This window comes from Gorilla gorilla, chromosome 10 (genome assembly GCF_029281585.2).
Source record: "Gorilla gorilla gorilla isolate KB3781 chromosome 10, NHGRI_mGorGor1-v2.1_pri, whole genome shotgun sequence".
In the NCBI taxonomy this organism is placed as follows: domain Eukaryota; kingdom Metazoa; phylum Chordata; class Mammalia; order Primates; family Hominidae; genus Gorilla; species Gorilla gorilla.
Window position 1 is genome coordinate 31,664,493 of NC_073234.2, and position 27,269 is coordinate 31,691,761.

A 27,269-nucleotide genomic window follows, 5' to 3' on the forward strand; every position below is an offset into this window, starting at 1 on the left:
TTACTTAAAAATATTTTACTTAAATATATATAAATATATTTTATAAATGTATTTTACTTAAATAAATTGAGGTTACACTGTTGAGTTTTTAATGTAACCAAATAATATGAACAATTTTTAAAATACCTTTATACTTTTCCAACATGATTTCTAGTGATGATGTGATATTCTAATCATAATGTGTTTTAAAATACCTTTTCAGTTATTTTAAATGAATACCGTAAAATACCCTGACACATAAGTTTTGTGCACATCTTTATTAGCCTAAGTTCTCAGTCAAAGGCATTCCTATTTTTATTGCTTCTTAATACCACTGGCAAATGTTCTTTAACAATGCAACAAGTTAATCTACCATCATTGTATGAGAAGATCTTCATTCATACTAGTTACCATCATTAATTTTTTTGTTTTGATGATTCGATTAGTGAAAAATGGCTCCTCCATGTTCGTTTTGCTCTTCATTTTATTAATTTGGCATTAATGTTATTTGGTATAAATTTTTATACAGTTATTTCATGTGGTTTGTTTTCTCAATTAGACTATAAATTCCTTACAGATAAAAATTTGGTCTAATGCTTCCATCTCCCCTACAGAGGCTTTCACAATGTAAAGACTATATGCCCTTAATAGCTATTTGGCAACAGATTCATTTACCATGAGGTGAGCCCTTTAAATTATTGAGTTTGAAATGTTCCCTTTTAAGGTTAGCCAGATATGAAACTAACTGCTTTCTTTCTACCACTTAGTCTTCTCTTCTGTAGGTGTGACGTGAGGCCTGGCTAGACAAAGGGATGTCCAAAGAGGAGGGACAGGACAACTATTTCATGCAGCAACTATTTACTTAGGAACAAGGCACTTTTAGTTTGAATGATATATTTGTGTAACTTAGAAAGGCACTTTACTTCCATCTTTTGAGAAAATGTCATAATAGGCTGATTGTGTTAAATCAAAACTTTATCCCTATCTGTTGTAAAATAATGCAGTAAAGAGACAAAACAGTGACATATATGAAGAAAAGTCTCCTCTGTGATGTGTGCAATTGTGTATCTCATCATCAGTATGCCTGCATTTAGTAGCTCTGTAGAAGCACCATGATGTGTCATACCCCCTGCCAGGTGATGGGGGTCTGCTGGGTCTTCTCTCCAGGAAATGTTGAGTCCATCAGAGAAGTCAGCCATGCAGGTGGACAATTATATTATAAAGTGATGGATGCAATCGTATAAGTATTATATGGGTGTGGTTGAACACAGAGAAGCTAGCAACAAACACTATTTGGTTCTTGAAAGAATAGCAGGAGTTTTCCAATCATGGATAAGGGATGGAAAGATAAGGGAAGGTGACAATTTCAGAAAGAGAGAAGAGCATGTACAAGATTAGAAAACTAGGGAAGGAGGCCAGGAGAAGTTAGCAAGGTTGGGGTTGCATGTTGAACAACAAGTCTAGAGAGGTGAACTTAGAATAGGTTGGTAAGGTTGTTGTATGCTAAATTAATAAATTTGGATTTAATTTTTTAGATAATAGAACCAATATAGAGATTTATTTGTTCAGGAAGTCAGTGTTGTTGGTAGAATGGAGTACAAACTGGAGACTGACTGACAACTGGCAGCCGAGTAAGTAGGCCATTGGAATGGTTAAAAAGAAAGCTGCATTTTTTCAGCTAGGGTAGTAGCAATTCAGACAGAAGACCTTTTTTATATATAACCTCTGATATTTAGTGACAGTTGGAATTTGATGGCAGCTGTAAGTGGAGGGCAACAAAGAAATAACTTTTAGTAAAAATATGAATGGATGTAGAGTTGACTTAAGTCTTTTGTTTGCCAGATTCCAAAGTTGGGATTTCCATCCTGTCTGATGACTGACCTCAGAATTTAGACTGATAGAAATTACCGTGTTAAACAAGAAGTCAACAAATGCTACTGGTGTGGCCTGTTACCAAGGTAAGCAGAGTAAATTAGTCTGGGATTTGCTTAAATGTCTTCTTATCAGAAAACTTTTTCTCGGTACCAAGTAGCAGCCTCATCACCATCCATTCCATCCTGTCCCCCTACCCAGCTTTATTTTTCCATCCTAACTCATTGCCACATGACATCATATCTATTTCCTCTTTTATTTTCTCTCTCCCTGCACCAAAAAGTCAACTTTAGCAGGAACAGATGACTTTCTTCTCTATTGCATTTCCAGACCCGGAATAATGTCTGGTACAGAGTAGTCAATAAGAAATATTTGTTGAATGTTGAGTGATTATTTGCCATGCAGTGACCTAGTTTTTATTCCACAGAACTAAAGCTGCGAAGTTTCCAGGTTTGACTTAAACTCCAATGGATTCTCTGAATGGTAATTTACCACCTGCCTGAGATTGTGTGATATGGTGAGTACCTGATATCTATCCATCTCTTTCTCATCTGTCCCCCTACCAACACTCATTTCGGCTGCACCTCTCATTATTGGTGAACAGCATGCTGTATTCCCAAGTTGCTCAGATCAGAAACTTGGAGCTAATTTTTGACCCCCGTCACATTTGTACCTTTATTTAGTTGCCTTATAGCTTTTCACTTGTTGTCTCCTGAATTGGCACTTTATTGCTTAAACCATCATCCTGAGATTTTCTGATCTCTCTCTATTTAATCCCTCACTGTGGTTGTCCATCCTGTATTGCAGAATAGCATTTCTCAGATGTTGTTTTCATGATATTTTCAGAGACTTCTTGTTGCTTAAGAAGAATAACTTGAACTTTTCAGTCTAAAATTCTAGTCTGTTCTTCAAGTTGCTCTCTATTCCTTATTAAACTATCTTGGTATTTTCCCAGCATTTCTCGCAATCGGTCCCAAACTTTTGCAGATATATATTAGTATATATGTAAAGACGCACACTGTAGTGTCTAATTTACTCATTTCTAAAGCATATAATCATAGTTAATAATACAGAAATCATGCCATCATATGCAATCTTAATTACTATATGACTAATTAAAAGACCACCTTTGGACAAAAATATTTCTCAATTATTTTACATGAACTTCAAAAACCTTTTTTAGCACATTTCATCTTAGTTGTGAAGCAGATACATTTCATGTTTCTGAGGGAATTTGTCATGAATTTGGGCTTGAGGTAAAAAGGTTTTGGGAGAGGAGGGCATTCTAAGGAGTAAGATAGATATGTAAAGGAGTAATTATTATAAAATATAAATGCAATGATATAGGCATCAAAGCATTCTCTAACACACACACACACACAGACACACAGACTTACTAGCATTCTTCCAATAGTACAAAGAATGAAATACATTGAAACCACATTCTTACTTCATTTATCACATTTTATGCTAAGAGCAGAGTGAAAATAATATAAACTAAAAATTCTAACAAAAAATCTACTTAATTAAGTCACAAAACAATCCAGTCAGCAGAGGACACTCACCTAGAAAATGTAGAAACAAGCAAATATACACCAGTTGGTTTCTTCCTAAATAGACATCAGTGAGCCATCCGACAAACACAGGGGTAAGTATTGAAGTTCCAATAAAACACAAGTTTAAGATGGCTGCTTGGCAATTGTGATAGCCAAGCTTGATAGTGCAAAAGGGGATCATGTTGCAGACGACTTCAAAGAACGTGAACCTCTCACACAGCTCCACCAGAAGCAAGCAGATTCCAACCTGAATTTTTTTCACAGAGTGTGAGGAACACAAATCGCCAATATGTCTTACAGTTTTCTCCTTCTCAATGCTGTGATATAAGTGTACTTTCTCATCAGTTATGGTAAAGTCTGTAACAGACATGACTACCCTCCTTGAACAAAACTTTAGTGGTTTGAACTTGGTGATATTTTGAGCCCCATCCCTCTGATGAAAAAAATAAGAACGTTGCTTTGAATTTCACATCTCCATGCTAGAATTTCATAAGGTTTGTTTTTTGCACATGGACGTTGTTCCTTTTGATGATCCAAGAGCATGAGTATTTAAATGTTCACGGTAGCTCAGTGTAGCCAAATCTGATTTGTTTGCTTAATTACTTAGCGGCTAAATTAGGATCGTCCTCCAAAATTGTATTGAATTACATGAATCCAGTTGCAAACATGTGGAAACTCATCTGCCTCATACTGATAAAGGTTTAAATATTGAGGCAGAAGAAGCAGTTTTTCAGGAGAATTCGAGCACTAGATCAAGAAATAATTTGAGTCTAATAATTTCTGATACTTTAATTAAACAAGCCAGAACAGTACCAAGAGATAAAGCGCAAAAGGAAATCTGTTTTGAGGGGCACGATATCTTATCATTATTACATTTCTTGTTATTTTTGGTTGGAATTCTGATAAGAAACTTAATTAGGTAACAAAAGTGCTAGTACATTTAGGTAACAAGCAGAGTTTACAAGAAAGTAATTTAAGTGCACTAATGAAAGGAGAAAATATTAAACGAAACCCTGCTTCCTTTTAGTTGACCCCATGCTTGTAGAACAGCCTCTCAGAGGAAATCAGAATCAAAAGGTGCTATTTAACTCCTTTATTATTAATCAGTAGTCAGGGATACAGCAACCAGCCTACACAGGCTTTGGGGAATATTGGATCTGGTATCACCCTGACCCTTCAGCTGGGTGAATGGGTGTTAGCATTCTATTTTGGAAAGCAGGAGGGCCAATTAAGCTAAAAAAGCAGCAGTGAAAGAGAACACCTTAACATTTAGTGGCTCAGCTGCAAGGACATAGAAAGAAAAGGGACCGGAACTATTGGGTCAAAGTCATAATAATTCAACACTTGAGTATAGGAATGTTATTTTCACGCTGGAGTCAAAACCTAAAGACCAATAGGGACTTTTGACTCTGGTTCTCATCTTTTGGTTGTGAGAGACTGGGGGCAAAATACTCTGGTAGCTATTTGTCTCTGCTCAGCATTGCTACTTTGGTAACAATGCCCTAAATTTCCTTTGTGCAAATTGATCATACAATTTATGATCCAAACTTGGACAGTTTTGTGTGGGTGAAAAGTGATGCTATTTATGGCTACTCCTAAAAAAAAAAAACAACAGTTATAAACTGGGACTGTCCAGGGCAACACTCTAACATGTGTTCACCCTACCTTTGGAGAATGACTCCTATCTATTACCTGAGATCATGGTGGGGCTGTTGATCAGTATATCCGTTTTCTTCTAGCCAAGGGGGTCAACAACCGGTCTAAGATAGTCCTTTTACTTTTCTCCTGTGGAATTTTAATCTTGAGTGGAATGACTTAAGAATGGGCATGGTGGCAGCTGAGTTATTCAGATGGCAGTGTATTAGTCTGTTTTCATGCTGCTAATAAAGACATATCCGAGACTGGATAATTATAAAGGAAAGAGGTTTAATGGACTTACGGTTTCACCTGGCTGGGGTGGCCTCACAATCATGATGGAAGGCGAAAGGCATTATCTTACGTGGCAGCAGGCAAGAGAGAAAAATCATAGCCAAGCGAAAAGGGAAACCCCTTATAAAACCATCAGATCTAGTGAGACTTATTCACTACCATGAGAACAGTATGGGGGAAACTGCCGCCATGATGAAAATACCTCCCACTAGGTCCCTCCACAATACTTGGGAATTATGGGAGTTACAATTCAAGATGAGACTTGGGTGGGGACACAGTCAAATCATATCAGCAGTACCCAAAAGGGACTGCCCATGAGGCCCTGATGAACTCAGCACCTCCCTGGTTCTTTTTCTTCTGGAGCCACGATTACTTTTTCCTTCTGTAGAAGGCTCAAAGAATTCCCATTAATTTTGGTTTGATTTAGTTAGCCCCATTTGGCTTCTGTGGCTTACAAAGAACCCTAAATGATACTTTACTTTTTTGTTTACCCTAGATGCAAGGGCAAGCTGTTCTCTAGCCACTGGCTGATTTCTTTAGACCCTGACAAAGTGCTCCTTCCTAAGCAGAGTAGCCCTGCTCTTTCCCAGGGCCTGATGATGATCCCATTTGGATTGTTTGGCTCCTCTCTGTATACTTGCTCCATTTGCATTGGAGCTTGATCTTGAGCAAGTATACAGAGAGGAGCCAAACAATTCAGACTGGCCATCAGAGAAATGCAAATCAAAACCACAGTGAAATCTCACACCAGTTAGAATGGTGATCATTAAAAAGTCAGGAAACAACAGGTGCTGGAGAGGATGTGGAGAAATAGGAACACTTTTACACTGTTGGTGGGACTGTAAACTAGTTCAACCATTGTGGAAGTCAGTGTGGCGATTCCTCAGGGATCTGGAAGTAGGAACACCATTTGACCCAGCCATCCCATTACCGGGTATATACCCAAAGGATTATAAATCTGCTGCTATAAAGACACATGCACACGTATGTTTATTGCGGCACTACTCACAATAGTGAAGACTTGGAACCAAGCCAAATGTCCAACAATGATAGACTGGATTAAGAAAATGTGGCACGTATACACCATGGAATAATACTATGCAGCCATAAAAAATGATGAGTACATGTCCTTTGTAGGGACACGGATGAAACTGGAAACCATCATTCTCAGCAAACTATCGCAAAGACAAAAAACCAAACACCGCATGTTCTCACTCATAGGTGGGAATTGAACAATGAGAACACATGGACACAGGAAGGGGAACATCACACACTGCGGCCTGTTGTGGGGTGGGGGGAGGGGGGAGGGATAGCAATTGGAGATATACCTAATGCTAAATGATGAGTTAATGGGTGCACCACACCAACATGGCACATGTATACATATGTAACAAAACCTGCACGTTGTGCACATGTACCCTAAAACTTAAAGTATAATTAAAAAAAAAAGCATTACAAATCAGCAAGAAAAAAAAAAAAGATCAGGCTCCAGGTGGTGGTAACCTGTGGTTTGGGGACACTTGAGTCAGTAAGAGCAACAGCATTTGCCTTCTTTGGAGGGGATATTTGGTAACCCTCCAAGAGAGCCACCTATTTAGAAATAAAATTTATTTTAGTTATCTGTAAGGGGGAAAAATCTGACTTCAATAGGGACATAATAGTTAGCAAATAGGATATTCATTTAAGTGGGAGTTAGGAGAACTAAGTTATATTCCTGCCCCTTTATCACTTAAGGCAAATTTCTTCCTGTCTATGAGCCTATTACATTAACTGCAAAATACAAACAGTAAAGCCTGTCTCAGAAGATCATTTCTGAGGCTTGGTATAAAAAAGGGCTTATGAAATGTCAAGAATTGCACATGGAAATGCCTTTGTTATTACTTGCTTCTATATTCCTGCATTTTCTAGCTACTCTAAGCAATGAGCCATAAAGAAATGTCATGGAACCACTTCCAAATTCCAGTTTGCACAAGAGACAGATGTTAGGAGGCCTGGATTATGCGGAATAGAGTTGAAGCAATGGGAAACCACCCCCTTTTTATTTGTCACATCCCTACTAGTTCTCAGTACAAAGTTCACAGTGAGCTCAAAGGACAAGTAGTAATTCCATTTGAGAATAATACTTGGCAGGGTATATTGAATGTCATCATCTTTATCAACAGACTTGGGCCCTTGAGTAAGACTTATGCATACTTTAGTTTTATGCAAACCCCTCCCCCATTCCAACCCAGGCTTGTTCTCTGTCCCTGCCTCTTCTCTCTGTTATAAAGTGATATTTTTCTCCTTTATAGAGGCAATGTATGGAATGTATGTAAATTGGATACAATTTGGAAAATATCTAAAAATAGAAGAAAAACCATGGAAGTTTTTGAAGCATTTTGTTGGATATTTTCTCCCCATGGCTTGTTCTCTTTATTAGTAGATTTAAAATATTTAAATTGTATAATTGTATACAATTATTGTTCAATACATTTTCTACCCCATTTGTAGGTACTGTTAAAAAGCATTTTAACCTGCCATTATGAACTCTTTGTAAACATAGTTTTTTATGGTTGCATTAATGGAGACATAGTTTACTTAACTATTCTTCCATCGTTGGTTAGTTATATTTGTTTCAGATTGGTTATAAGCCAGCCTTTGTCAAACATTTGACCATGAACCCACAGTTGAGAGAAAAAAAAACCTTTATAAATAATGCTGAAATGAATATTTGTGCATAAAGCTTTCCCCATTCCCTGATTATATCCTTAGGCTGGTTTTTCAGAAGCAATATCACTGGCTAAAATATGAGAAAGTGTTTTGGTTTCTTGATATATAATGCAAAATTACAATATAAACTTCAGGAATTTTTTAAAATTGGAAAGCCTACATTGTTTCTGGAAGGCAAAGACTATACTTATCACTAGAATTCTTCATTGGAAAGACAAAGTCACAAATGAAACATAGGGAGTAATAATGTCGACCATACTTGTACGTGTTGGCAAATGCATCTTATTTAATAGAGAAAATTAGTCAGATGCTCATTTCATGAGCTGATGACATCCATGTTTTTTTCTGAGGACCCAGAGCATGGATACATCAGATCTTGTAAGGATTGTTTAGGGAACACACTAGGAATGCAAGCCCTGCTTCTAAGGAGGCTATTTTTAAGTATTCAGGATTAGAAAGAATCTCTATAAGCTACCTCCAATATGATTATAAATTCTGAGAAAATGGTGGTGCCTTTTAAAATGTTTGTACAGTGGGTTGCTGCAATGCTTTTCCATTTGTGTATGTATTTTCAGAATAACTTTTCATAGGTCCTCTAAACAGTAAGTATTTTTAAGGAAAGAGCTTTTCTAGCTCAGTAATTCTCTGTAAATGGTATACACAAAGGTCATTTGAAGATATTTATTCTTTTAGGCCTATCGATTCCATTTAATTCCATTGACTATGAGGTTTGGCAGCTGGTTTGAAAGCATTGTCAAGAGCATGAGGATTGGCTTCCCTATAATTTAATTGTTAAAAATGGCACATCAGAGGCTTGGAGTGAAATTTTTGCTTCATTGTTCAAGGTGTAAAGCAGAAATGAAAAGGTAACATATTGGGCTTTACTTTTTGCTTTGTAAAGAAGATATTCTCTGTGTAAACCTCTACTCTTCCATTTTAAAGAGGCTATGACAATTATATGATATCTATACCTTGATCCTTCTGTCCAGTGTGAAAGAGAATTAGTTCAGCCCTGATATGGTTTGGCTCTTTGTTCCCATCCAAATTTTCTGTTGAATTGTAATCCCCAGTGCTGGGGGAGGGACCTGCTGGGAGGTGATTGGATCATGGAGGTGGTTTCCCCTTGCCTTTCCTGTGACAGTGAGTGAGTTCTCATGAGATCTTATGCTTTAAAAGTGTGGCACTTCCCCCTTCTCTCTCTCTCTGTCTCCTACTCTGTGATGGGAAGATGTGCCTGCTTCCCCTTCACCTTCTGCCATGATTGTAAGTTTCCTGAGGCCTCCCACTCATGCTTCCTGTTAAGCCCGCAGAACTGTGGGTCAATTAAATCTCTTTTCTCCGTAAATTACCCAGTCTCAGGTAGTTTTTTATAGCAGTGTGAAAATGGACTAATGCAAGCCCCTAGCAGAAAATAACTTATATAGTCCCAAGAGTATATAAGATATTCAATTCTGTAATATAGTGTGTTTTTTTCCTTTTTCTGGGGACAATTAAGAATGTCCTGTTTTTCCCTCCACACTATGCAATGACCATTACAAACCTTGCTATTTTGTTGAATTCTACACGCAAGATAAATCAGTATAAAGTAAGTAAAGTGGGAATGAGTCATCACATGAACACCATAATGGTTAATTTTATGTATCAACTTGGCTGGGCAATAGGGCCCAGATATTTGGTCAAATATTATTCTGGATGATTCTGTGTGTTTTTGGATGAAATTTGCATTTAAGTGAGTGGACTTTGAGTAAAGTAGATTGCCTCATCTAATTGATTGAAGGCCTGAATAGAACAAGAGGCTGAGGCTGACCATACCCCCGCTTTCAGCAAGAGGGAATTCTCCAGCAGACTGCAAACTTCCTTTGCAACATCAGTTCTACCTGGTTTCCTAGCAGACTGCCTTTGGACTCAACAGCCACTCTTTCCTGAATCTCCATACTGTCAAACTCACATCAGATTTTGGACTTGCCAAGCCTCCACAATCACATGAGCCAATTCCCTAAAATCCATTGATATATACACACAAGCATATTCTATTGGTTGTTTCTCTGGAGAACACGAATATAGACACTGTCCATATCATCCCTATTGTTCATTCATTCTGTTCATTTTTTTTTTCTCTATTTGATCATAAAGGAAAAAGGATTTAAATACAACACTGGTAGCTTTCACATTGATGTGTGGAATTGAGACTTCTTGAGTATTTGGTAGGTGGGTACACACTTCCACCTAGCTTTCATGTCGAAAATTCAAACTCATCCTGTTCCAAGCTTAACTTATCATCTTCTTGCCTGATCCTACTCCTCTTTTTCCTTCTCTTAATGGTTCATGGCATCACCACTTATCCACATATTCAAGGTAAAAAACTGAGATGGCCTAGGCTCTTTCTTCACTTCTTTGCCTATTATATTTACCTTTTTCAGGAAAATATTTATTGGGTCCCTAACATGTGCTAGGCTATATGATACTTGGTGGTGGTGGGGAGGGGCAGTGCTGTCAGTTCAACATTCTTAATATTTTACAAATCCATCCTTTTTCTTTGCCTTCTACTCTGCTGTAGTTTGAGTCCTTTAGCATGTCTCCTTTGCACTGCTGCCTCAGGCATTGCTTCCATCTTTCTCGTACCTTAGTCACTTGTACATCATTTTCATCAGTTTGCCGTAGCTGCCTACCTCTTGCCCCTCTGACTGGCCTGATTTTTGCCATATGTTATATTGTTTTCTTTTTTTGCCTTATTTCCTAAATAGTGTTATTTAAAATGGCTTACTTTTAAAAATCAAGTAAGTTTATTTAACAAGGAAACTTTTATTTTAGATGCGGGGGCACATCTGCAGGTTTGCTACCCGGCCATATTGCATGATGCTGGGGTTTGGGGTACAAATGAGCCCATCACCTTGGTAGTGAGCATAGTACCCAATAGTTTTTCAATCCTTGCCTTCTCCCTCCCACTCCCCAGTAGTCCCCGGTTTCTATTGTTGCTATCTTTATATCCACGAGTACCCGGTGTTTAGCTCCCATTTACAAGCGAGAACACACAGTATATGGTTTTCTGTTTCTGTGTTAATTTGCTTGGGATAATGGCCTCTAGCTACATCCATGTTATTGCAAAGGACATGCTCTCATTATTACTTTTTATTTTTATTTTTTCCCAAGACGAAGTCTCACTCTGTCGCCTGGGCTGGAGTGCAGTGGTGCTATCTTGGCTCACTGCAACCTCAGCCTCCTGGGCTCAAGCAGTTCTCTTGCCTCAGCCTCCCTAGTAGCTGGGATTATAGGCATGTGCCACCACGCCCAGCTAATTTTTGTATTTTTAGTAGAGATGGGGTTTCACCATGTTGGCCAGACTGGTCTCAAACTCCTGACCTCAGGTGATCCACCTGCCTCGGCCTCCCAAGCTCTCATTCTTTATTGTGATTTCATAGTTCCAAGGTATATATGTACCACATTTTCTTTATTCACTCTACTGTTGATGGGCACCTAGACTGATTCCATGTCTTTGCTATTGTGGATAGTGTTGTGATGAACAGGTGAGGGCATGTGTCTTTTTGGTAGAAAGATTTGGTTTCTTTCGGATATATACCCAGTAATGAGATTGCTTGGTTGAATAGTAGTTCTGAGTTCTTTGAAGAATCTCCAAACTGCTCTCCACAATGACTGAATGAATTTACATTCCCACCAGCAGTGTCTAAGCATTCCCTTTTCTCCACAGCCTCACCAGCATCTGTTGTTTTTTTGACTTTTTAATAATAGCCATTCTGACTCGTGAGATAGCTCATTGTGGTTTTGATTTACATTTATCTGACGATTAGTGATGAGCATTTTTAATGCTTTTTTTGGGGGGGGCACTTGTATGTCTTCTTTTGAGAAGTATCTGTTCATGTCTTTTTGCCTTTTCTTTAATGGGGTTGTTTGTTTTCTGCTTGTTCAGTTGCTTAAGTTCCTTATAGATTCTGGATACTAGACCTTTGTCAGATGCGTAGTTTGAGAATATTTTCTCCTGTTCTGTAGGTTGTCTGTTTACTGTGTTGACAGTTTATTTTGCTGTGCAGAAGATCTTTGGTTTAATTAGGTCCCAATTGTCAATTTTTGTTTTTGTTGCAATTGCTTTTGAGGACTTAGTCATAAATTCTTTCCCAAGGCTGATGCCTAGAATAGTGTTTCCTAGGTTTTCTTCTAAGATTCTTATGGTTTGAGGTCTTAAATTTAAATCTTTAATCCATCTTCCGTTAATTTTTAATATAGTGAATTGTAGGGGTCTAGTTTCATGCTTCTTCATATGGCCAGCCAGTTATCCCAGCACCATTTGTTGAATAGGGTGTTGCTTCCCCATTGCTTATTTTTGTTGACTTAATTGAACATCAGCAAAGGTGGTTGTAGGTGTGTAGCTTCATTTCTGGGCTCTCTATTCTGTTCCAATGGTCTATGTATCTGTTTTTATACTAATGCCGTGATATAAAAGCCTGTGCCATGCTGTTTTTGTTACTGCAGGCTTATAGTATAGTTTGAAGTCAGGCTGATAGTATAGTTTGAAGTCAGGTAATGTGGTGCCTCCAGTTTTGTTCTTTTTGCTTAGGTTTGCTTTGGATATTCGGTCTCTTTTTTTGTTCCATATGAATTTTAGAATAGTTTTTTTTGGTTCTGTGAAAAATGATGCTGATAGTTTGATAGGAATAGCATTGAATCTGTAGATTGCTTTGGGCAGTATGGCTATTTTAACAATGTTGATTCTTTCAAACCATGAGCATAGAATGATTTTTCATTTGTTTGTGTCATCTGTGATACCTTTTAGCAGTGTTTTATAGTTCTGTTTGTAGAGATCTTTCACCTCCTTAACAATGAAACTTTAATTTACTATCATAAATGAAATTACTTGCCATAAATGGAAGGTAATGATAAAGAAAATAATACTACTTAAAAATAATTGTTAACATTTACTAACTGCTTTTCTTTGGCCAGGCCGTTCTAAGAATGAATTCATTTATCTTTGAAACTATCTTATGAGGAAGATACCATTTTTATGAGCCCCATCTTACCATTATGGAAACTGAGTCACAGAATGGGAATAACTTATTCAAGATCAGTTACAAGTAGTAGAGCAGGGACTTAAATTTAAGTGACCTGATGCCACCACCTCCACTCAACATATGCTTTTTCCTTTATATAAGAAAAAAATTGAAAGATGGTACATAAACAACCACTTTTCTTACTGCAGGATTCTACATTATCTAATGCCCAAACCACATATCACTTAAAATCATTTCAGTTTCCAAGATATTGGGAAATACTTTTCTATTTAATCCTCCCTAAACCTCCAGAGATTTTTTTTTTTGTTTAATCTAAACTTGTTCAATATGCTCCCCTGCTTACAGTCTGTAAATAATCCCTTTAAACTGTGAGATCAAGTTAGAAATTCTTTGCTGGCACAAAAGGCCCTTTATGATCAAGTTCCTGCCTTGTGATAAGAGTCTTCCCTTGCTGTTCTGCCATGGAGCTGGATAACATGCTCACAGTCCCAGGACTATGCCATGTTCTTTTACCTTGTCTTGCTTTTTCACATGCTATTTCTTGTTCTTGGGACACTTTCATTTTCCATTCACTTTGGGAACTTCTCTTCATTCTTTAAACTTCAGCATAAATATCAGGTCTCAGTAAATGTTTCTTTGATTCTCAAAGGTAGTCTCTCTGGGCTCTTAAAACACTGCTTATATTTCTGTCTTCTAATACATAGTATATTATATTAATTAGTTTGAATGCCCCTTTTCTTGCTTACCATGAGTTTTTTTGATAACAGGTGGCAATTTCATATTTATCTTTATAAGCCTAGCACAGTGCCTGGAATGTACTAGTTATTTCAGTACATGTCGAGTGGCTTACATGGCTGTGCCATGTGACATACCCAGACATAAATTACTTTCCTTCAGACAGAATTCTACGAGAAGTGCTGCTTACTAAGTTTTCCTCCCTATTGACTACCAGGATCTTGACTCTAATAACTGGGTAAAATCCACTTGCTACCTATATATTAAAACATTGTGAATGAATGAATGCCTGGTTGATTTTCTGAATGAATGAATGAATGAATGGTGTAGGTTTAGACACTCAGAATGTTATGAATGAAGTAAATGTATTACTATGCAGCAAGTAGACTGTATCTGACTACTAAAAAATATTTATTGAGCACCTAATAGAAGCCAGGCACCAAAATGCTATGATGACAGAATACCTATCTTGGTTTTATGGATCTTACAATCTAGTGAGGGATACCAGCAATTAGCAAGAACTACAGTCCAGTGAGCTAAATGCTATGATGGAGGAAGAAGGAAATGTCATGGAGGCATATAGCAAGGCTTGCATCTCCACCTGAGAAAGTCCACATAAACTTTTCCATGGAAATAATATCTGTGCTTGGATCTAAAGGAGGAATAGAATTCAGCTGGGGGAAGATATATAAGTCTAGGATTGTTCTTAACAGAGGGTGTGCTCTCTGTGATAACGAGCATGCTACTGTTTAAGGATCTAAGAAAAAAAACTTTTTGTGATTCAAGGCAGGAGCAGATTTGGAAGTCCTGGGTCAGGGACCTGCAGGAGTTGGGGGAGAAATGAGGCTGAAGGGTAAGAAAAGCCAGATCATACACAGCTTTATAAGACAGAATTTTGACTCATTCTTGAAGTCATTACTGGACCTGTCTACATAGAGTGAATTTCTACAATAAAGCAAGGTATAAAGAGCCAAAGTCTTTGCCTGTTTAAGGTCAGAAGTCTGGGTGCCAATTAAGAGGGACTGGTGAGATTTGATAATTCTTAGCTATTTCTTTTACTACTACCACCACTCTACTGCTGTCATCATCTAAGCAAAATGTACAGAAACAGAAGTACCAGGATTTGGCAGAAGTGCCAGAATTTGATAGAAAATTCTAGGTAGAATCTTTTTTTGAGACGGAGTCTTGCTCTGTTGCCCAGGCTGGAGTGTAGTGGTGTGATCCTGGCTCACTGCCAGCTCTGCCTCCCGGGTTCACGCCATTCTCCTGCCTCAGCCTCCCGAGTAGCTGGGACTACATGCACCCGCCACCATGCCCGGCTAATTTTTTTTGTTATGTTTTTTGTTATTTTTATTCATTTATTTTTGTTTTTAGTAGAGACGGGGTTTCACTGTGTTAGCCAGGATGGTCTCGATCTCCTGACCTTGTGATCCACCTGCCTCGGCCTCCCAGTTGCTGGGATTACAGGCGTGAGCCACCGTGCCCAGCCTCAAGGTAGAATCTTAATGACAGAAGCGAGAGCATCAAAAATGCTGTGCAGGTTTCTAGCAAAGGCATCCTGGTGGACGGTGGTGCTATTCACGCAAGGGAACAGACCAGGAGAAAGGAACATGACTTTACCATTTGACATTTTGAGTTCGAGGCACCTAGGGCATATCCAATAGTTGATGAAAGAAGGGAATCAAATTCATTTTCTCTCTCTCTGTCTCTCTTTCTTTCTCTCTCTCTCTCTCCCTCTCTTTTTTTCATAGGAAGTCACTTTTTCCTTTGAGTGGAGGTGAAATATATCCCCCATTGTGCAGAAAGAGCAGAATGACATTTTATGTAACAATGTTAAACCTTCCCAAGCCAAAAGCAGCTTAGAACATTACTATTTAATTACCCTCTCCTGAATACCATTTGGATTTCATGAAAATTTATTGGGGCACTGTGCTATTCCTTTGCAAGTTACCTAGGAAAGGCTATACAATGCTAAACATTAACTGTAGAATAGCAATGAATTTGAGAAAAAATTAAAGTTTTTATTAAAATAGGAAAATGGACAGGTTTTAGTTATTTTGAAATTAATTGCAAAATACTAATCAAAATTTAATTTTAATTTCTACACTTGTTCTTAGCCAAAAGGCCAAGAAGCTATTGAATTAAACTAAATTAAATTTAAATTTTAAATCAAATTTAATTTATTTGAGTGTCTTTTTTATTTCTTGGAGTGAACTAAATAATTTGGCTACTATTTTAATGCAAGATTGTATTTTCATTATAAGTAAAACATAAGCATTTGGATCATGTACTGTTAGTCAGTGTCAAGATAAAACTAATTCTTTGTCATTCATCTGAGATTTGAGTTTTGCCTGCAAAAACTTTAGGGAAGGTGTGGAGGAGGAAATTCAATTGTTGATGAATGTTAAGCCCCCCACTTTTAAACATGTCATTTGCTTAGAATATGAGTTAGTAGACATGTTTTGTGGAAATGGCTACCTTCAGGAAGGCATCTTACCATGGAAGGGGGCAGGATTGGTGAGATGGATAAAGAGTTAGGACGGTGATATCTGATTTTTATAGTTCATCATTTTAGACCGATTCTCCCCTAATTTCAAATTTATACAACATTGGACTTGAAAGAGGGCATTTTGGCCAAGTCCTTTATGTTACATTGTTATACAGCTGAAGATCTGAGAGGTAAATTGACTGGTCTAAGCTAACTTAACTAATTAATAGCTTGTTCTGCAATAAAATTCACGCCCCTTGGCTGCTAATCCCATTTTTTTCTTCAACATTGTAATTGGATAAAAATCTGTCCTAGAGCTTTGAAGTTTGAGTATCTTAAAAATTAGAAATTGACTTGGACCAATAGAGTGTATGCCTAATCAAATCCATAATGCTATAGAAATGCTTTTAGGCTTAGTTCTTCCACTATCTACACAAATTCACACAATTAACTTCTTAGGACCTCAGTTTCTTATACAGTGACTTAAGGGCTTTGGATTAGATGATACTTAAAACACACTAGTTTTCTGAGTCTAAGTTCCCTTTCTAAAAACCCTGGAAATTTACGAGAAATAAATGTTTTTCACAGTAGTAACAGAATCATCTTCCTATAAATTTTACTTTTCATATATGTAAACTATGCACAGGGCATAAGTAAGATTTAACCATTTTGAAAGATTCAATTACCATGGTTATGGCTAGATTTCTATCTTTGTAGTACCCTCCCTGTGGATCCAATTTGAGAGATGGACACAGAGGAAAGCAAAGGAAGAGCTACTCCATCTTTCTCTCTTCTTGCACTCCATAGTTCAAAAATTATCCCTGGCCTTTCAAAATGTATACAGAAGAAAAAAAACCAGAACATTTAAAAACATATAGTTATAAATAGCTCTTTGGTTCTGATTTCATTGTTTCTTCAGACTCTGCACACTTTATTCTGGGGACTTTATTCACACACATGTAATTACCTGAGCTAAGCAATTTTTCATACTTTTCAAGGCTCTTGCATTATTGCACCTGTACGACGACGGCTTTATAATTCAGTAGTAATTGAACAGCAATTATTTTCCATGATGCATGTACATTTTTATATCAGATTGTTGGCAGATATTCTTTATGATGTCGCTTTCACTAATGAGGAAATTAGAGTAAGTTATCTCATAGAGTGAGATGTCTTTTTCTGACTCATTTCCCAGCTCTTGACATGGATTTTAGAAAAGTTCGTATATTGTAAAACAGCATATATGAATGGGAGCAACGTTGGTTCTGGATCTATGGGGGCCAGGAAGAGCAGTGAACTATTTTATAGGTCTAGTAAGGTCCTGTCTGTTCCATCCATATGATGGACTCTGACAGCAAATTTACATATGCATGAATGTAAATATTTAGATTGTAAAATTCTAAGAGAACAAAGACCAAGCTTTGTACCACTTTTAAGCTTTTCATCATGCTCACTCAGCCTAGTATAGGTCCTCAGAAGGCACAGACTGTCTTAATAGTTTGGCATAAGACAAGAGAGCAAAGAGCTACCATAATTATCCAATAAACTCAGGCACCAAATCATTTTGATTGAAACCATTTGCAGCCAACAAAATTCAACATTTTTTGAGCACTTGCTATGTCAGTCACTCTACTCGATGGTGTGGTTTCTAAGGTGAATAAGACCTGATTAACTTTCATTTTATTTAAGTAAGTATGTTATGTTTTAGATATGCCATATGTATACATATAAGTATGATAAGATTACTTCATTCATTCAAGAAACATTTATTTAACACCTGCTGTAGGCTAAAAAACGTACTAAGTAGGAGGGACTCAAAGAGAAAGACACGGATTTTGCCTTCAAGGAATTCATAGTCTCAGGGTTGAGACAGAAATAAGTACATATAAATACAATTAGAAAACCGTGAAAATTGTTCTCAGAGAGGTACACATGGGCACTGTGGGATAGCGGATGAGGTGCACCTTAATGAGATTGTACAATAAAAACTTTCTGGAGAAAGTGATGTCTGCATGAAATCTCAATGAAGAACAAAGGGTTGTCTAGGACAAGAAGGTAAAGCACATTCCAGGAAGAGGGGAGAAAGGGCAAAAGGCAATGATATGTGAAAGCAAATAGAAATTGAGAACGGTAGATAATTTTAGCTAGTTCTAGAGCATAATGTGAAGAGAAGGAGTGGTGAGAAATGATTTAGATGGGACAAAATTGTGGAGAGCCTTGCCAGTCATGAAGAGTTTAGATTTTATTCTCAGCTCAGTGGGAAGCCATTAAAAGTTTTCAGCTGAGGATTAGTGGGGTCACAACTACATTCTAGAGAACAAAGGGAACATTTTTCTAGCAGCAATGGGAAGAATGGACAGGAGGTCATAGTAACCGGGTAGTATGGAACTTATCTTAGTGATAAGTGATAGGAGCCTATTAACAGGCATTATAGGAAACGGTACAGATTGGTGAGTCATTAAGGAGGGAAAATTTACAAAAATTTCTGACTGATTTAATATCTGTGCTAGGGGAGGGAAAATCAATCTTGATTCCCAGATTTCTGGCTGGAGAAATTTCACAGTGCCATTCCCTGCGACGCAGATGAGTGAAGACGGTGGTGGGTGGTAGGAGATTGGGTGGGGGTGAGGGAAAAGATGAACCAAGTGTTGATATATTGCTTTGGGAAGCCTATGGGACACAGAGAAAGAGATGCCCAGACAGTTCATGTCTGAAGCTGGGGAGACCAACCTGGGCCAGAGATACAGATTAAATAAGAATCATCTGTTTATTGATGGTAGAGGGAGCCAGCTATAAGAGTGGTCGAGGTCACTAAAGGAGGGTGGGAAGAGTAAGACAAGGGAAAAGCAAGGCTTCTTGGAGGATTTCAATATTTAAGACAGAAAAAGCATTGCTTATGTGGGAATGTAGGAAGAAATGAGAATGGCAGGAGTGGTATTGCCAGGTAGACTTAGGAAGAACTGAATAGTCAAATGTGAAGTTGATAATAATTAAAATGTACTTATTTGATTTAATAATAACCAGGATATTGATGTCTTTGGTGAGGGATAAATTTCATTGGTACATTCAGTACTACACTCAAGGTATTTTTAAAGTGCTCAGGAAGAGGGAGAAGTTGATGAATTCCCCTGAGATGAGGAGACATTCAGGTGATATTTGAGCCGGACATGAAGAAAGTGGGAATTTGTTATGTGGAAAAGGTAAAAAAGTGAATTCCATCCAGGAAAACGACCTGAGCCTAAGAAACGTGGTATATTTGAGTCGAAGTTTGGCTTGAAATAACCTGACCCTACCCCTTTCTCCAAGCCTCCAATTTTGCATGTGTACCCCATTGATCAAAGTTAAGTAGAAGGAAGTGGTAAGAGCGTTTCAGAAACAGTTTGCAGAGGTCAGCCTCCCAGTTATAGATAGCAAAATAGAGGAAAGGCTGGGAATAGACCTGAGAGAAAGTATACTGGAAATAAAGAGAAAAAGGTAAACTCAACAAACATGTCATAGGTATCAACATCTAAATATGTTAATTATGTGGATAGGGCCAGGAATATTGGGCCCGGAGGGATATATAGACAGTGACTGCATATTCCCCGTCTCTGCCTCCTCTGCCATCCCACACTTATTTGGGTGAATGATGTTTAACTGGGATGGAGAATGTAGAGGAAAAAGCAGGTTGGGGTTGGATATTTAGCTTGAATTTAGGCATGCTGGTTAAAGTTACTGAAAAAAATTCAGATCATGTTAAAAATACATCCTGGGGCACAGGAATATGAATGATAATGATGTTCATTTGGGAATCATCAATGTATAATCATTACAGCCAATGGAATAAGTGAGGTCATCCAGGAAAAATGTGTATAGTAAGAAATGAAAGGCCACCAACAACAAACCTTGTGAGAGACCCACACATTTTGGATTAGATATTTCTAGTATGTTTTCATTACTCACCCTTCTAGATTCTGATGTCACTGTGGCCAAAGGTATTCATAAGTAGCTAAGGGAAATGGAAAATCGAGTCTGTTCTAACATTGCTAGGTATTCTAATGTTTCTTTTAAAAATGAAACTTCTACTACTGCATAAAAAAAGGTTTGATTAATTCTTTATTTGCTGTATTTTAATTTTTCTTACATAAGAACCACAGTAATGATTTGAGACACATCATTTCATCATCTCATTTCCAGATGCCTCCTTTTTTGGGGCTTGTGTGCATCTAGTCATACCCAGTTAATCTACTTTAAAAAATATACTTTGGGCCTTACTTTGGCCACCTCTACTGAGAGAAATCATTGACTGTTTCTTGAATCTCTTTATGCTATGCTGACAGTCTCCATTTAACACCCAGAGAGCACAGAGCATTTAGTTGTTGCATTCCCTTACATTTGCAATTCATTTTCTGTGTCAATTCATGTGGTTGATATTATAAAAATCATTGTAAACCTAGTTTAACTTTTCTTTTTTAACGTTTGGCTTATTCATAATTTTATGAGCTATAAATTTTATTGCATTGTGAATTGCTTTTCCCATCTGCAGATAATGCTGAGGAAGTCCTTGGAGGAATTGCTTAGGATGTGGTAAAAAGTGAAAAGAAAGGGACTTCTGTTGTAAATTGGTACATGTTAGGCCAAAATGTATCCTTGAGTAAAAAATAACCAAAGAGGAAAGATTTGGGCTTTGTAAATCTGGTTTTATTTGAAGTATTCACTCTAGTTGAACAGGTACACTCTGTCCACAACGTGCAAAATGAATCTAAAATTTAACACAATTGCATGCTTTACTGAAATAGCTCTAACTAATTCAAATAAAGTCCTTCTCAGCTAAGGATTTTCTTTGTTGTGAATTATCCAGAGAAGCTGTCAGTAAGAATTAAAAAATTGGGAAAATGCAAGATTCTATTTTTCTTGTGAAATGCTGACTTAGTCTTGGTACAGATTAAGACTGGGGTTATTAAGGTCATACCAAATATTTATCGAGTGTTGCAGGATTCTTCATGCCCATATTTTATCATTAAGACAAGGCAGAAACTAAGTGCCAGAAATATGTACGAAAAAATTATATCGATTGGTTTCATGTTGGGTTTATTTATATTGACAAAGTCTAAATGACTGAAAGGATATTGAAGAAAAAGTGCGATGAATTTTAGTTCCAAAGTTCTTCTGGTTCGTTGATTTGGTACAAATGTAATTTTATTAAATCCCTTTCCATTCACTGACTGTCCAAACTTGGTATTTTTATTATTTCTCACAATGCATAATTGTGCCCTTAAGGAGTTTGGAGAAATCCAGTATGAGTCTTGGGAAGCAGAAGAGCCTAAATTTGAACGCTGTTCTGACTCATACCTCAGTCTTTTTATTTTGCTGCCTTATAGACATAATCCTTCTTAATATCTACTTTCTATGTATTAAATTGGTGCAAAAGTAATTGTGGTTTTGCTCAGTTACTTTTGCACCGACCTGATATATTCACACCAAGCGTTCTCTCACCTTAGGTTCTTTTCTCTAGCTCTTCCCTAGCTAGAATGCTTTTCTCCCAGATAGCCACTTGTCCAGCTTCCTCACCTCCATCAAGACTTGCTCAGATAATATATTCTCAATTAAGCTGACACCGAGCTTCCTCTTTAAAATTGTTTACCACTTGCCTCCTCCACACTGTAGGATGGCCAACTTGTCCTAGTTTGCCTGAGACTTTCCCGGTTTTAACACTGAAAGTCCCACATCCCAGGAAACCCCTCAGTCCGATATCCTTTACTGTGCCCAAGTTTTAACCTATCTGTGTAATCTATCTTTACACACACACACACACACACACTCACACACACGTTTAATTGAATATTTTCCCATACTAGGATTAAGTTCTATAACGGCAGAAATTCTTGCTATTTTTTTTCCCAACAGAAGCATTTGCAAGGGCCCCAAAATGGTGCTCAAAGAATATTTGGTAAATGAACAAAAAAATATATATGTCAGGGCAGATTACTAACAATTAGAATAGAAAGGCCATGTTGACATTGTTCTATCTGTCCAAATAACTACCAAAATTATGTTTTGATTTTTATCATTTTCTTAACTCATACTTACAGGTAAACTCTGATTGAGTCAGAGATTCCAAATAGCAGAAAATGTAATGCCTTATGTACTTAGTGGTTTGAAATGAAAATTGAGATTTATATAATGAAGATGCTGATTCATAGCAGAATTGTGCTTCAGCATGATCAGATGAAACACAAACTTTCCGTTGTGCCTCATTATTTAGAAGACACTGATAGAAAAATGAAGAGAAGTAAATGATGAGCCTAAAATAGCATTACGGAACAGGCTTGGCAACTGACTTTCAAGTAGGTATGGTACACCTCAGTACTAGCAGATTTAGATTGAAATTCAATCAGCCAAAATATACTCAGGCACTTTAATATATGACATACAAATATATGTTATCTAGTAAAAAATAAAAACTAGAAAACAAATATAGACCTGGATATGTTATTAGAAGGCATCTAATCAAGTACTCCAAGTAAAAATGAGGTCATTAGCCCAGGGAAATGACATAATTTACCAAGGATTACTCAGATCTCTCTCTCGGTGCCATCTTTATCACCGTTTCTTTGAGCTTCTTACATTCTGGCCCTATGACCAAGTGTTCATGTCTTTTCTTACCCCCTTCCCCTTTCTCATTTAAAATTCTGAGGTTTCAGATACTTGTCCTTCTCCCTCACTGTCCTCCACATCCAATCATCAGGCTCTACCCATTTTATCTTTAAATATTTTTCACACTGCCTTCTCTTTTCTACCTTGGGGCTCAGAAAATGATAGCTCCACATGAAGGCCTCAGAAGCAGCTTCAAAAGCACAAGTTTCAGGCCGGGCCTGTAATCCCAGCATTTTGGGAGGCCGAAGTGGGCAGATCATGAGGCCAGGAGATCAAGACCACCTGGCCAACATGGTGAAACCCCGTCTCTACTAAAAATACAAAAATTAGCTGGGCGTGGTGGCGCATGCCTGTAATCCCAGCTACACGGGAAGCTGAGGCAGGATAATCACTTGAACCCGAGAGGCAGAGTTTGCAGTGAGCCAAGATCGCACCACTGCACTCCAGTCTGGCGACAGAGCAAGAATCCATCTCAAAAAAAAAAAAAGCACAAGTTTCTCTCTGACCTTCTCCTGCTCTCCTGTCTCTATCCCTTCCTTATCCCCTGAGGCCAGCCATAGAAACTAGAATCCCTCTCCCCAAGGTGGGCCATAGAAACCAGAATGTCTTTTCCCCAAAACCAGCCATAAAACTTAAAAATGTCACTCTAACTTCCCTCTTCTCCCCTCCCCACCTTTCTGTGCAAAAAAACTGGCCAAAAAGAAATGATCTGACAAGCTTTATTTGATTGTAGGTCATGAAACTCTAATTTCAGGATAGATTCCTGCCCCATACCTAGAAGGAAGGAATGCATGCTCAGAGAGGCCAAGAAGATTCCAGACAGACAGGCCTGGCTGGGTTTCCCATCCAGTCTATTGCATTAGGTCGTGGTCTGTTTGTCCAGTCATATTTCTACATGACTGTTCATACTTGGTTGAATCTAAGCATAAAACTGGACAATTTCCTTTGTATCTTTGGGTCTTCATTCTGAAGGTTCCTGTGTCACATACAACTGTGATCAAATACATGTGTATGCCTTTTCTCCTCTTAGTCTGCCTTTTGTCAGCTGATCTTCAGCAACCCTTCAAAGGGCAAAGGGGAAGTGTTCCCTTGTCCCTTCCTTACACTACCCATACTGTTCCTTATTCAGGCCATCATTATTTCTTGCTATAATTATAATAAGAGATTCTCTACTGATCACCTTGCCTCCACTTTTGTGTCATCATAATCTCTTTTCTACTCAGCTGCCATCGTCTTCTATTAGCATCTCAGTCTCCAGAATGAAGCCCATGCCCCTTGAGAAGGCTCATACTGCCCACCATAATCTGCCTCTGCCTGTTCCTCATCCTTCAATTTTCTTTCTACTTCATCAGCACTGAACTACCCGTAGTTCTCAATATAACTCTGGTGTTAGTTTCTTTCTTTTAACTCATGCTGTCTATGATTTCATAAATATTACCCTCTGTAGCCAGGCAAATTTTATTTTCATATTTCAATATCTATTTCAGGGGTCTTATCCTCCAGGAGGATGTCCTCATGTCTCAGTGGGTGGCAGGTAAGATGTTATTCCTCTGTGTTGCCATAACACTCTCTGTTTCATAATATTACAGTGTAATTATCAATATACATCTCCTTTCCCTGCTTTCCCTTTATATTTTTCATACATGGACTGAGCCTTACTCCTCTTTGTATTGATGGCATCTGGCAAAGTACTTAGTGATAGACACTTTGGTTGATTCCATATCTTAGCTATTGTGAATAGTGCTGCAATAAACGTGGGAATGAAGATAGCTCTCATACTGATTTCATTTCCTTTGGATGTACACCTACAAGTGGGATTGTTGGATCACATGGTAGTTGTAGCTAAGCTAAGCGCTCATCAATGGATGAATGGATTTTTAAAAAATGGTATATATACACAATGAAATGCTAGTCAGACATAAAAATGGATGAAATCCTGTCATTTGTGAAAACACGGGTGAACTTAGAGGACATTTTATTAAGTGAAATAAGCCAGACACAGAAAGACAGATACCACATAATGTCACTCATACGTGGAATCTAAAAAAGTTGATCTCATAGAAGTAGAGTGGGACAGTGGTTCCCTGTGACCACTGGGGAGGGTAAAGGAGAGAGGAGATTGGAAGAAGTTGATCAACAAATATAAAGTTATGGTTAGATAGAAGGAATCAGTTCTGGTGTTCTATTGCACAGTGGGGTGACTGTAGTTAACAATAATGTACTGTATATTTAAAAAGTACCTAGAAAAAGGAATTTTCAATGTTCTTGCTACAAAGAAATGACAAATGTCGAGGTGATAGATATGCTGATTATCCTGATTTGATGATTATGCAATGTATACATAAATTGAAACATCACATTGTACCCCATAAATATGTAGGATTATTAGGCATCAGTTAAAAACAAAATAAAACTTAAAAAGTACTTTGTGGTAAAAACAACGATTGGTTGAGTGATCGAATAAATGAATGTGTACATGACTTCACTGTAAACGGCATTATATCAATGGACACATTCAAGTCATTCATTGATCAGCAAAGAACTTCCTTTTATGCTATTTTGAAAGGTGTCTTTTTGTGTCTCTTATGGAGAATCCTCTTTTATTTCAATACCTGACAAATGAGTCACACCTCAACTGTAATGAAATTTTTCTTTTACTGCCAATTCTCTGTTCCTGATGGAAGGATCCATGTTAAAACTTTTTATTTTACTCCCTTTGGACTATTGTAACAATATTTTGGCTGGCGTCCCAGCACACATAATGAGCAGACTTCAGTTGCTATGAAATGTTGCTGCTCAAATCCAATCCAACACTCGATCAAATAAGCACATAACTCTGGTTTTTGTGTCATCAAAATTAGAAATGGAAAATTATTATTAGTTTCACATAGACCCTGTGCCTCTGGGAGTGAAGGCAAAATTGTTCCCCTCTGGTGTTTTGTCCACTGAGTTTAAGAGAATCCAGCAACAGGTCCTCTACTATTTCCCTCGGGAAAGTCTTTCACTGTCAAGTGGAAGTGATTTTTTAAAAAGAAAGAAAAAGAAAAAAAAATCTCTTCAACTTATATTAGGTTTTCTTTACTAGTTTCTTTCTAACCTCTGCTCAGTTGAACTCCAAAGCATCTCTACATGATGGAGTGTTTTTGTTTGTTTGTTTGTTTGTTTTTGGCTAAAAGGTTTATTTTCCTTTTTGATGGTTGTTGAAGGTATTGCCTTTATAACGACCCATTTAATCCCAGTCACTTGGAAATGAGTTGAGTACTCCCTCCTTCACACAATCTAAATTGGTTTAACATTTTTCATTGCAAGTGGGAAAACTTTTTTCATTGCAAGTTATTTGTGTAATTCCCTGCACATGCTAATATATACACCTCAATCTGACTACATAGACATCAGGTCCAAACAAATGATTTCAGGGGCCCAGGAGCGAATTACTGTATTGATCTATTAAGCAGACCTAAAATGCTTATTTGAATTTGGAAGTCACTTGCAATCAACAGCGTTTTAGTGAAAGGCATTTCCTGTGAATGACTTAGTAGTAGGAGGCAAAGCCATGTTGCTTAATAACCTACAGGGACTGGTATTCCAAGAAGTTTCCACAAAGGCCTTTACTACTAGCAGCCTTTGGTATGAGGCTTGATGTCAGTTTTATTTTTATTTTTATTTTTTATTTGAGACGGAGTTTCACTCTTGTTGCCCAGGCTGGAGTGCAATGATGCGATCTCAGCTCACTGCAACCTCTGCCTCCCGGGTTCAAGCGATTCTCCTGACTCAGCCTCCTGAGTAGCTGGGATTACAGGCACCCACCACCATGTCTGGCTAATTTTTTGTATTTTTAGTAGAGATGGGGTTTCACCATGTTGGTCAGGCTGGTCTCGAACTCCTGACCTCAGGTGATCCACCCATCTCGGCTTCCCAAAGTGCTGGGATTACAAGCGTGAGCCACCGCGCCCCGCCTGTTGTCACTTTTCTCTATTAAAAATAACCCTCAAAGTTAGATTTGGGGAATAGGAAAAATTTTTTCCATTCTACCTCTTCACAGTTGCATAAGACATTCACTAGGGAGGGTTTTAACACAGAGGAAAGAAAGCTTGCTGGGATTTGAAGCCAGATGGGCTACAATTCAAGTACTGATTCTCCCACTTCCTAGTTGTGAAACATTAAAAATGTTATTTGGCTTTTCTGAATCTCTGACTTCTCATTTATAAATTGAAAATAGTAATATAATACTCATATGATTATTGTGGGGATTCAATGTTGCAATGTACGTAGTATGTCTTGGCATTGGGTTGACAATAAAATTTAAATATTTTTCTCCCTTTCCCTTTTGCTAACAAAACTATT

At 37.7% G+C, this 27,269-nt stretch overlaps 2 protein-coding genes across 2 annotated transcripts in view; one reads left to right on the forward strand and one right to left on the reverse strand.

Moving 5' to 3' along the window:
- Positions 1 to 3,777, reverse strand: part of SLC15A5 (solute carrier family 15 member 5) — an 89,044-nt gene extending 85,267 nt beyond the window's left edge. Inside the window, exon 1 of the mRNA XM_055358740.1 lies at positions 3,417 to 3,777. Coding sequence (XP_055214715.1) covers positions 3,417 to 3,777 — 361 coding nt within the window. The remainder of the gene's footprint in view (positions 1 to 3,416) is intronic.
- The window catches only part of MGST1 (microsomal glutathione S-transferase 1), a 115,747-nt gene that overhangs the window by 2,498 nt on the left and 85,980 nt on the right, over positions 1 to 27,269 (forward strand). Inside the window, exons 4-5 of the mRNA XM_063693831.1 lie at positions 1,822 to 1,937; positions 2,279 to 2,368. The gene's annotated coding sequence lies outside the window, so the exon portion shown is untranslated. The remainder of the gene's footprint in view (positions 1 to 1,821; positions 1,938 to 2,278; positions 2,369 to 27,269) is intronic.